We start from the raw sequence: 11,853 nt of genomic DNA, 5'->3' as shown, positions 1-11,853 counted from the left end.
TGGTTTAGCCAGGATTATTGCAGCTGAGAAATGGCTTTAACCCACCCCCCACCCCCTGTGCCCAAACAGGCCTGGCAGGAGCAGCCCTCAGGTTACATCCCACCAGCACCTGCCTTGCAGTGATGCTGGGTTTGCTGTGCCCGTGGGAAGGACAGGGTGCTGTGGGCCAGGCTGGGCCCTGTGGCTCCCCTCCAGTCCCTCTCCTGTCACCCCCCACCCCAGCCATGCTCCCAGCAGATTTTTTTTTTTTTTTTTGCAGTGAGTTCAGCCCCACGAGTGAGGCTTCTGTGCTTTGAGACCATTTTGTGTACTTAACATCTTACTTCAGTAAAACAGTTCCCAAACCCATAGAAATTCATATTTACACCAAAAGGAAACTCCCAGCCCACAGCCTGCCCTGTTCCCCCGTTCATCTGCACCTCTGCCCAGCTCAGCCTCTGGACCAGCTCCTCACATCTTCAGAGGCCACTGCTCAGCACCAGGCAAGCTCCCCCAGAGAAATGCTGCTGTGGTGGACAGGCCACCCTCCCAGACACTGGGGTCACCAGCTGTGAGATCATCTGTTCCCAGAGCCCCTGTCCCCAGCCACAGGATGCTGTGATTGCATCTGGAAATGCTGTCAGGACCCCTTCTCTGCAGGTGACCTGGCAGCCAGGTGATGGCACAGCTCTTGGGTTTCTCTGGGACAACACAAGAACAAAGAGGAATTGTTTCTCTGCCCCTCCATCATGTGGAATGGGAGCACAGTCTCCCGTTCCTCTCTGTTCTGAGGGAGGCCAGGATGATTCTGCTGGCAGAGAAACCTGAGCTTGTGGCCCTAGAAAATATGCCTGGGCTGCCTGGAGGGCTGTGCTGGATCCAGGAAGGAATCGGGGTGGTGGATTAAAGAGTTGGAGAGAGTCCTGCAGCGCTCCAGAGCTCCTTGAGCCTCCAGACAGAAGGCATGGACAGCTCTCCTCTGAGCTGGGCAGCGTGGCCTGGAGGCAGGGCCAGCTGTTCCTGGCACTGCCACCTTGTATTCTGCCCTCCTGCTCTTGGTAGAGGTGGCCCATGAAGTCACCTTCAGGCTGGTGCAGTTCAGGAGGTCCCGAAGTCACCTTCAGGAGGCTGGAGCACGCTGGGAGGTTGGGAAGCAGGGCTGTCCCTGCTGTGTGCAGAATGTGGAGCCCTGCTCAGTTCAGAGATCCAAGGAGCTCCTCAGCTGCCTGATCCAAAGGAGCTGTGTGCCACGGCAAGCCCAGCCCACTGCTCCTGGTTATTGCTGATGTGTCTGATACCCCTCCACCTGCAGGAGCAGCAGAACCACCCCACTGGGTGCAGGAGTTGTCTCCTGTCCTGCAGAGCTGTGAGGAGACACCCAGTGCCACAGGGCAATGGCAGAGTCATGATGTGTCTGCTTGAAAGGCTGCTCCCCCCTTCAGGTGGGGCAAGGAGGCAACAGGACCACCAAGGTACCTGCAATGCCATGTTTCCACCAGTGCTGAAATCACAGAGATGCTGGCAGGGCTGCAGCTCCTGGTGCCCCCATTCCTGCTCACCACCCTGCTGCCCCTTTGCCAGGGTAAGTGTTAAGGAATGCCAGCTGCAGAGCCTGTGATCAGAGATGCCTCCTGGGGCCGTTTGTGTTCAGCAGCTGGGATCTCATGGCCTGGATGCTGTTCAAGATCTTCTTCTGGTGGCCCATCATGGTGATGCCCAGACTCCGAACATCCCTGGGGAACAGAGACACTGTCAAAGACACTTGTGCCACTCCCCAGGGACACAGCTGCACCCCCTGGGCCAGCCCAGGAACCTGTGCCTGGCTCTCCTCCACTTGCCCAGCAGCACAAGGCTGGTCCTGCCAAGGGTCCAGGGGCATCCTCCCAGGCACAGAGAGGCTGCCATTCCCTTGGGCATGACAAAGCCACTGTGACAGCCTGGGGAGCAGCAGCAGGATCACTGCTGGCAGGCTGGTAGGTGACAAGATCGATGCTGGGAAATTGGATTCAGTTTTAGTGAGATGCCCCCAGATAACCCAGTCAGAAGGAGGGATGGATGATGAGCCTTCCCCATCCAAAAGATTCTCTGATGTGCATGAGAAGCAAGGCTCACTATCAGCTCAATCCCAGAGCAAAGGTCCCATGTCCAGCCCCAATCAATGCACACAACAACCCTCTGTCTGTGTCTCTGTGCCTTCCCTTTCACTGCCACAGGAACCCCTGCCCAGCAGCTCCATGCCTTTGGACAGGGAACAAGGCTCTTAGGACAGGCTGCTGCCAGCCCTGTCACTACTGCTAACAGCAAGGGATGAGGGATGTAAGGGCAGGAGCTGGCAGTTGCCTCTTTTCTGGTACTGCCTGGATGCTCCACCTTGGAAACTCCCTAGACAGGTGGGAGATCAAGTTCCTCACAGCAGGAGGGGGTGGGACAGATCTTCTCTGGCTCTCCTTGCTTATCCCACCCTTGGTCATGTGTTGATGACCTGCCAGTGATGTCTCTCTCCTGGCTGCACTGAGCAGGGTCCTGTGCACAAAAGGACAAAGCTCCAAGGTAGTGCCTGGCTATGATTGCTTCCCAGAGATCCTAGAGAAGCTGTGCACAACAGCACAGCCACACTCTAGTCAGAGATGCCTTTGGCAGGGAAAACAAAGATGAGAAGCACAGGGAGACAGCAACCTCCTGCCTGACCCTGCTGTGACCAGGAGGTCGGGTTAGGTGACCTCTGGAGCACCTTGCAACCTGAATTACCTCCTGTGGGTCTGTGGTGACATTGGAGAGCCACCACAGAGCACTGGGGGTGACTTGGAGCTCACAGCCTCTCACAACTCCCACACCTTCCCTCATAGCTCAGCGCAGCCTTGGACATTGCCCCAAGTCTCAACTCTAGAGAGACATCTCTGGCACCAGGGACCAGCTGGAAGAAGCCAGCTGAGGCAGGAGGGTCAGTGTTTGGGGCTGGGTTGGTGCAGGGGCCCAGGCAGTGCTGTTTGCTCCCTGTTACTCACTCGAGGTTCATGTGCATCACCATGCCCAGGGACGAGTACCCGGCCATGGCAAAGTTGTCCCGGTAGTGCCCCAGTCGGATGGAGTCCAGCCAGTCCTCCACTGTCAGGCAGCTGCTCAGGTCGAGGAGACCCCTGTCCAGGCGACTCTGGGTGAACCTGGGAGCAGAACACAAGGGGTTAAATGACAAAGATTGGTCCGAGGTGAGCAGGCTGTGAGGGCCACCTGAAAGCACCTATAGGATCAGGTGAAGATTGAGGTTGGAAAAGCTGTCTAAGATCAATTCCAACTGTTGGCTCAGCACTGCCAGGGCTAACACTAAGCCATGTCCCCAGGTGCCACATCCACACCTGCAGGGATGGTGAGGTGACTTCACCCCTGCCCTGGGCAGCCTGTGCCAGGGCCTTGCCACACTTTTTGTGAAAAAAATTCCCCTAATATCAAACTTAAACCTCCTATGGCACAACTTGAGGCCATTTTCTCTTTTCCTGCCCCTCATTCTCTGGGACCAGAGACCAGCCACTGCCTGGCTGTCCCCTCCTGTCAGGGAGTTGTGCAGAGCCACAAGGTTCCCCCTGAGCTTCCTTTTCTCCAGGCTGAGCCCCTTTCCCAGCTCCCTCAGTCTGGAGCCAGGGTACTCCAGAGCCTTCCCCAGCTCTGTTCCCTTCTCTGGACACACTCCAGCCCCTCCATTTTTGTCTTGTCATGAAGAGCCCAGAACTGAGCCCAGGATTCAAGGTGGGGCCTCACCAGTGCCCAGCACAGGGGGGAAATCAGTGCCCTGCTCCTGCTGGCCACACCATTCCCAATCCAGGCCAGATGCCATTGGCCTCTTGACACCTGGGCACACAGCTGGAACCCTGCAGGGCAGCACAGAGCCCTCCCAGGCAGGGAAAGGCAGGGATGCTGCTGCACGGGCACTTCCTTGGCCTTGGCATGGTGGGGGCAAGGGGGTGAAATGCATGAAGTTCCTCACTGCCCACCACAGCCTGTGCCCACGAGCCCTGTGCATGCCCATGCTCCCAAGGGCAGCCATTGGGGCTGCAGCCAGTCAGAAATATCCCAAAAATTCCTGTAACCCAGACGTTGGAACCCTGAAGCCTGGGAGTTTCGAACTTTCTGTGCTTTCTGGCACTGACCCTCAAGAGAGCACTGCTTTTGACTTGAGGCCTTGGAGAAGGCTCCAAATTTGAGTGATGGAATCACTGGGGTGTAGTTTGAACAGAAATGTGTAATTTCACATGGAGACAGGTTTGGAATTCGGGGTTTTAGAATACAGTAACAGGTATGGGACAAGATGGAGGTTCTGGGGTGTTGGCTCTTCTTCCCTCTTGTTCCTCCTTCTTAGTTCTAGGTGGTAATTTTTGGTTGGATAGAAAATCCTGCAGTGTGGGTCACAGGTGTTTGGTCATTGGGTCAAAAGTATAAATAATATAGAAAACTAATAATAATAAAAATAATAATAAATAAATAATAATAAAAGCTAATAACATAATTAGTTTTTAATTGGATAATTAGGCCTTAAAAGACCTTGCAACGAGCGAGATTTTGTCACTTTTTAGCTTGTTAGCTAACAGAACTCACTGGTGCTATAGGTAAGAATCAACAAACAACACTAAAATCCACCTCTCGTGCTTCACCCGCACGCTCTGACCGGCACCGAGCCGCCGTGCCCTGCCCACCCAGGCAGCCCTGACCTGTAGATGGTGCCCGTGCACTTGAGGCTGTCGGGGCTGCGGATCAGCTTGTCCAGGATGCTGACGATGTGCGCGAATCGCGGCCGCTCGCTGCGCTCCTTCTGCCAGCAGTCGAGCATCAGCTGGTGCAGGCTGCTGGGGCAGCCCATGGGGGCGGGCAGGCGGTACCCCTCCTCTACCGAGGTGATCACCTGCGAGGAATCCACAAACAGCAATGGGGCTGAACCCCCACGCTGCTGCCGGCCCCCCTCAATTCCTTCCTGCTTCACTGGAACATCTGGGAGAGCTGCTGGGGATTCGGGATGGGGAGCAGAGGGCTGTGCTGTGCACATGCTGAACAACGAGGGAATGGCTGCGTGCAGGTTTGTGCACAGCTGGCAGCAGGCTGGACATCACACACACACACAGGAATTCAGTGCCCTGACAACAGGCTTGTCCAGTGGCCTAAAATATTGTTGAGTTGTCCAGTGTTTAGTGGTCCAGTGGACTAAGATATTGCAGCTTCCCTCCTGCAGACAAGCCAGGAGGGCTGCACTCCAACTCGAGTTTTTCTACAGCCAGGGTGGGGCACAGGTGGGCAAGGCTGGAGGAAAAGCTGCTTGAAGGAATTGTGTGGAGGAGGCAGTGTAAGCCACTGCATTCGTGCCCTGCTGTCACCAAAGCCACCACAAAATTTAAAAAAACCTAGGAAGAGAAGAGACTCCCTGCACAGGGGGAGAGTTATAGTACCTATGAGGTCAGAAAAAGAGTCTTGTTCTGCAGAGCTAAAATACTCATTTTACTACCTCCTTTTGGAAATTTTCCCCTCAGATTGTGGTCAGGATTATTACCAACATTTCCCTTCAGATTTTATGCTTCTCTTGAGGTGACAGTGGCTGTGCTAACCTGAGGCTCTCAGCAGCTTCATCTGGGCAGTGGAAGGGATGGACACCCAGCACTGGAACTGGCAGGCTGGTGCAGTGGGGCTGCAGTGACCCTCTGCAAGCCCCACTTCAAGGGACCCCTTCCAGGGCCTGGGAAATGTGGCACAACATGTGCTGAATGTCTCCAGCCAGCAGAAAGGCAGGACTGGGGACAGCCACAGTGCACAGAGCCAGCGTGGCTGTGACCTCCCTGTCCTGGGAGCTGAAGTCAGTGTCCCCAGGAACAGGGCAAGATTGGGAAGGGCCAGCAGGATGGGCAATATATGAGCTCTGGTCACTCCTGGGAGCTGTGGGACTGCAGAGGCAAAGGCTGTGCAGTGCAGGGATGGACTGGTGTCACCACAGAGGGGACATCACCCTGTGCACAACCCTGTGGGGATGTGGGGAGGGGCAGGAGCTGCTCCTTGTGCCCCTGTTGCCCAGGCAGGCTGGGCTGGGGCAGCGGGAGCAGGGCCAGGTGTGGCAGCACTCACGTCCCGGTTGGTCATGTTCCAGTAGGGTCGCTCGCCGTAGGCCAGCACCTCCCACATGACGATTCCATAGCTCCACACGTCGCTGGCCGAGGAGAATTTGCGGTAGGCGATGGCCTCGGGAGCTGTCCAGCGGATCGGGATCTTCCCACCCTGGAAAAGGGAGAGAGGGGAGGCTCAGAGCAGGCAGGGCTCAGCATCCCCTGCTCTGCTGCACAAGAGATAAGCTGGGGTGGCATCTTCTAAAAAGGACTGAGGAGGTAATTCTGCACAAGGTTAGCCCAGAGGTGTACGTGGAGGACAGCTTCAAGGTGTTCCCAGCAGAGCAAGGGGAACACTGTGCTCTTTTATAAGGTCTTCATGCACAATTTGGTCCCCCAGTGCTCAAGAGAGAAGGAATCCACAGTGATGAGGATGAGCACACCAGCACAGAGCTCTGAGCTGAGCAGACAGGGAGAGTGATGGGATGGGCTCCCTGTCCTGCCCTGCTTTGACAGGCAAGGACTGAAAAAGAAGATGCATTCAATTGAAGGACTGTGCTGACAAAAATCAGCAATATATGGACTAAGAATGCTTTTAAGCTGGAAATGTGGTTTCCAGCCATCTGAGGAGGGAAGTTGCAGTGTAGGGGACATCAGGTGGGCTTCCCAGAGCACCTGGGGCAGGAGTGGTGAGCCATCACCATTCAGGAATACCTGTACAGGGAGAGTTGCCTCCACCCAGCTGAGTCCTGCCTGCTCTGGCACTGCCTTGATAAGGACTGAGGATGAACAATGTGTCTTTTGGGACAGTTTCTTGGGGAAAGAAATGTCCTGAGCATGTTGAAGACAACACAGGAGGAACCTGAGTTTCTGAACACAAAAGAAACCTAATTTGTAGGATACCCTGACTGAGCCCTCACCAGATCCTGACACTACATCCTCGTGGTTCAGCTCTACCCACACTATGCACTGTCCAATCTTCAGTGCACCAAGGTCCCTCAAAGCACCAGAAACCAAGCAGTAGGAACCTTCCCCAGAGTTAAATTATCTGCAATGACATGCTATTTTTTGAGATACCAGAAGGAGCAGATGAATGCACAGACACACACACACACAGTGAGCCCCTCTGGCTCAGCTTTTCCACTCTGCTGGAGCCAAGCAAAGACCATGAAGGCCACGTTCTTTGAGCTGGTGCACTCATTCCTCAGAACTGCAGCATCATGTTCAGCATCAGCTACCCCAAGGGAGCCTGAAGCTCTTTCTGCTTCTGTAGTCTTGGTCTGTCTGAGGAATGATGCTTGGACTGCTACAGCTCCAAACTGGCCTCCATCAGGAACAGCCTGTCCACCAGACGTGTTGCAGGGCAGCACACTAATTCTTTTCATGGCCAGGGAAGAGCAAAGAGAGCTCATTTTATTTAACATATTCTATGTATTTCATGGAAATGCATTTCATTTTGCTACTGATGACCTCTCATGGAGGAGGACATAAAGAAACAGAGCTTCCAGGCTGGCCAGAAAAATCTCCATGTGCCTTCACAGACAAAAGTGTCCTGCATGAAATAAAACCACAGGTTGCAAAACCAATTCCCACCTTTCCCACATCCATGAATGAAGCAGAATCACATGGAAAAAACAGTGTGTGGCCAGAGTGCTGAAAGATGGACCAGAACACCAATGGATTGATGGCTCTAGGACCAATCCAATGGCTCTAGCCACCAATCTGCCATGGATTGATGGCTCTAGGACCAATCCAATGGCTCTAGCCACCAATCTGCCATGGATTGATGGCTCTAGGACCAATCCAATGGCTCTAGACACCGATCTGCTATGGACTGCTGGCTCTAGGACAGCTGAGGAGTGGGTGAAGCTACACAGCCCAGGGAAGGACTCCAGTGGAGACACAGAAGCCACACACGCCCATGGGAGCAGTTGGCTGGGGACGTTTGATAACTCCCTGCCCTCCCATCCTGCTGCTCCTTGTCCACTGCACACAGTTCTGGGATGTCCCTGTGTGAAGGACAGCACATTAAAGCTCAGGAGCTCTTTGGGTTCCAGCTGCTGGCCCAGATACCAGCAGGAAATGCCAGCACCATTCCTGCCCTACCTATTTGGATTTGAGAGTCTCTGACTTTTCCACGTGTCAGTGTTGGGGCAACAACCATCAGCAGGGACAGGGCTGTGAGGCACCCACCGTGGTGGTGTATGCAGCATCGGGGTCGTCCTCCAGGATGCGGGAGAGGCCGAAATCCGACACCTTGCACACCAGGTTGCTGTTGACCAGGATGTTGCGGGCTGCCAGGTCCCGGTGCACGTAGCCCAGGTCAGACAGGTACCTCATACCAGCCCCAATGCCCCTCAGCATCCCCACCAGCTGGATGATGGTGAATTGCCCGTCGTGTTTCTGGAAAGGAAACAACCCAGAGTTTGCTTGTGGTGCTCAGCACCATCCTGATGGTGCTGCTGTCATTGAACCAGCTCCCCAGTGCCTCTCATCTTTGGATTAGCACCTCCTCTGACCACAGTGCCTGCTGCTTGTGCCCCTGCCCATTTCCTGCCCTCTCAGTGCCTCTGACATGTGCTCAGGGAGTTGTCCCTGCCTTTGCAGTGTCACTCCAGGGAGCCAGATGTGATGCCTGGAGCCTGTGTCTGTTGGAGAGGTGAGAGCCCAGCACTCACAGCTCTCTCTAACACAGGGATTTCAGTGGCTGTGAGGCTGAGGAGCAGGAGCCAGCCCCAGGGGACGTGCAGTGAATGAAAACACAAACGGTCTCCTTACCCTGAGGAAGGTGTCTAGCGAGCCGTTCTCCATGTATTCAGTAACAATCATTACCAATTTGCCTGCAGAAGACATGGGAGGTCAAATTAGCAGAGAAGTCACCTTCTTTCAGGAAGCCCAGTGCTAGGTTTTTACTGGGAGAGACATGAACTCAGGTCTGTGGCTCTTCTGCACCCCCTCAAACTGGTGTCACCTCAGCACTGGGCAGGACTGGCCCAAGGATGGGGATGTGGCAACAACCCAGACAGGTACCCCTCCCTCCAGGTGCTATTGATATGGCTGGGTCAGTTTTGTTACCCTGCTGAAATTTGCATGCCATTAGTGTAAGACTTTGCATCAGAATGTGCTTTTTGGAGGAAGACTTCAAATTATGATTCAATACAGGCAGCCTTTAAAATAAATGCCTTTGAGTAGGACATCTCCCAAACCAACAGTGATCTGGAGCACACTGCAGAGCATGATGTGGAACTGCCACGGGGAAGTTTGTCCTGGAAGAGAAGGCAAGGTGGCTGTCCCAGGTAAATGCACAAATCTGAAAAGCCACTGGGGCAGTGCAGGATGGATTGGCACCCAAAGCGAGCTCTGACCCCCATCTCCCACAGGGAGATGCATCCCAGCTCTGCCTCACCATACACTCCCTCCCCTGCCAGCCACATACTCCTGGTGACCACCCCCTCCAGGTGGATGACATTGGGGTGGTCGAACTGTGCCATGATGCTGGCCTCACTCAGGAAGTCCCTCCTCTGCTTCTCTGTGTAGCCTGCCTTCAGTGCTTTGATGGCCACAGGGATCTCCCTCTTCCCTGGCAGTTTCAGGCGGCCGTAGCACACCTCTCCAGACTCCCCTGCAAGGCAAGGCAAAGTGGGAGCACGGAGAACTCCTCAGCTTCTTGCACTCACCCACCAATACCATGAATCATGCAGTGTGTCAGCACACTCACAGCATGCCCCAGCCTCTCTGGTTTTCAGCCTGGATTTCAATCCCCTCCAACCCCTCCAGGATTCAATCCTCTGAAAGGATTGCTCAGCTCTTCCAGTTCAGGAAGAGTGGGAACATCAAAAACCACCTCTCTCTGGTGGCTGTCACTGAAGGCAGTGGGCCAAGGGCAGTGATTACAGTGGCACTTGCTTTATTGCTTTTAATGAACAAATTTGAGAGCCTCAGAGCAGACAGGATGACCCTCATCATTCCTCTGGGTTAAGCCCTCAGGGTGCTGCTGGTGAAGTTCCAGCTCCAGCTCTACACTGTGCTTCCCCAAAATGCAAAATTCCCTTTTGTTCTGAAAATGTACCGTTTCACTTGCAATTCCATTTGCATCTTGTCACCCCGGGTTTTTTCATGGGTGCATGTTGGGAAACCCACGGGGACAGGCTGAGCCATCTGCTGTGTCAGATGAGCCACCAGTGCCACACGTGCTGACGAGCAAGCCCCTGCAGCAGGCTGCTCCAAAGGGTTTATTTCACTCCCCCAAAGCCCATGCTACCCAAGGATAAGGAGCAGATGAAGCCCTGCTGAGCACAGCTCTGATCCAGGGGCACAGCACAGCCTCAGATCATGGATTTCCCTGAGCAGACACGATGCAGAGAGGCAGCTGGGCCCCAGGACTCACCAGACCCAATGACCTTCTCAATCTTGATGCGGGAAGCCTCTATTTCACGGGTGAACTCATGCACAGCTTGGCAGGGGTCCTCGTACGTGTGTGGGTCCACGTAGAACTTGGACTCGGGGAACTTCACTGCCGGGTTTCAAAGTGGAGAGAGGAGATCAGCACTGTGAGACAGCTCTGCTGGGAGCAGGGACAGCCAGCAGCAGGGCAGAGGATGGGCAGGGGCAGGACAGGCTGAGGAGCCACAGCACAGCACAGGGAACACTGAGTCACTCCCTGGCCCAGCAGTGTCCTCAGAGCAGTTCAGGACCTCAGATGTTCTCAGACGTTCTCCACATGATTGTCCCACTCCATCACCCCCCACCCCTGCCCCTGGCCTGCTGCTCTCTCAGTGCACACTGTTGAACCTTTCAGACCACCCACTCAAATCTCCTAAGATACATTCCCAGAAGGAGGCAAACCCCTTCCCCCTGGAAAGCACAGCAGTGGCAGGGGGTAACAGCCCATCTCTGCCCATCCATGGGGCTGGGGTCCTTCCCAGAGTGTGTCCTACCTTGCCCATTCTGATAATGCATCTTCTCCTCATCAGAGTCCTGGAAAGCCTTGCTGTACCCACAGTGCCTGCCACGGGAGGACAAGGGTGAGAACAGAAGCCCCCATCCCTCACCCCAGCAGGATTCCAAAAGCAGGGTAGAAGGCAGGGCATGCTGGGGCTGTGGGCTGCCAGAGAAAACACTTGGCCATCCACCAGCTGCACCCCTGCATCTCACTGGCCTGACACCTTGGTCTGGATCAATGAACTCTCCAGTGCTCCCCAAGTCCTGGCAGTGCTAAAAGCATGTGTGCTCCACATGCCTGGCTCAGCCATGCTCATACAGAGCACACAGTCTCCTTTGGATCTGTCTGCTGTAGAAAAGGTCCCTCCACTCTTAACCTAACCACCAGTCCATCCAGTCAGCTGTTGTACTGGTAGTAGTTCTGGTACTGGTATTGCTATTGCTACTGATATTCCATATATTATACTGATAATCTACTGATATTCCATGATATTATAGTATATACACTGATTTATTACTATTCAGCCTGCTGGCATGAGGGGAAGATCTGGAAACTGGCTCTGCCTCAGGGAAAGTGGTGACCCTTAAATGAAGTCTCTTGGCTGCTTATTAACCCTGGGGCTATGGATGCCCTGGACAAACTGAAAGGAGAAAAGTTGTGCCCAAGCTCTCCCATCCCTCCTGTCGCTGATGGAGACCTCCAGAAAACCCCACTAGCCTCCACAAAACCCTCACCTACCTCTTCTTGCAGATCAGAACCACCAGCAAGGCGACAAGGCCAGTGATGAGCGTTAGGCAGATCCACACGATGGTCATGGTGTCGTACCGGAGGGACACTGGGAAAAGCAGGGTAGGAAGG

At 54.4% G+C, this 11,853-nt stretch overlaps 1 protein-coding gene across 1 annotated transcript in view; it reads right to left on the bottom strand.

The window, feature by feature from the left end:
- Window positions 1–824: 824 nt before the first annotated feature.
- The window catches only part of EPHA8 (EPH receptor A8), a 56,535-nt gene continuing 45,506 nt past the window's right edge, over window positions 825–11,853 (bottom strand). The window contains exons 8-17 of the mRNA XM_014881656.2: window positions 11,734–11,830; window positions 10,991–11,058; window positions 10,441–10,566; window positions 9,490–9,675; window positions 8,832–8,893; window positions 8,247–8,456; window positions 6,076–6,225; window positions 4,680–4,870; window positions 2,985–3,140; window positions 825–1,712 (exon numbers count right to left, since the gene is read on the bottom strand). Of these exons, the coding sequence (XP_014737142.2) occupies window positions 1,598–1,712; window positions 2,985–3,140; window positions 4,680–4,870; window positions 6,076–6,225; window positions 8,247–8,456; window positions 8,832–8,893; window positions 9,490–9,675; window positions 10,441–10,566; window positions 10,991–11,058; window positions 11,734–11,830 (1,361 nt within the window). The 3' untranslated portion in view covers window positions 825–1,597. The remainder of the gene's footprint in view (window positions 1,713–2,984; window positions 3,141–4,679; window positions 4,871–6,075; window positions 6,226–8,246; window positions 8,457–8,831; window positions 8,894–9,489; window positions 9,676–10,440; window positions 10,567–10,990; window positions 11,059–11,733; window positions 11,831–11,853) is intronic.

This window comes from Sturnus vulgaris, chromosome 25 (genome assembly GCF_052056855.1).
Source record: "Sturnus vulgaris isolate bStuVul1 chromosome 25, bStuVul1.hap1, whole genome shotgun sequence".
Lineage (NCBI taxonomy): Eukaryota > Metazoa > Chordata > Aves > Passeriformes > Sturnidae > Sturnus > Sturnus vulgaris.
The sequence above is the reverse complement of the archived record's forward strand: the minus strand, read 5'-3'. Positions and strand labels throughout refer to the sequence as shown.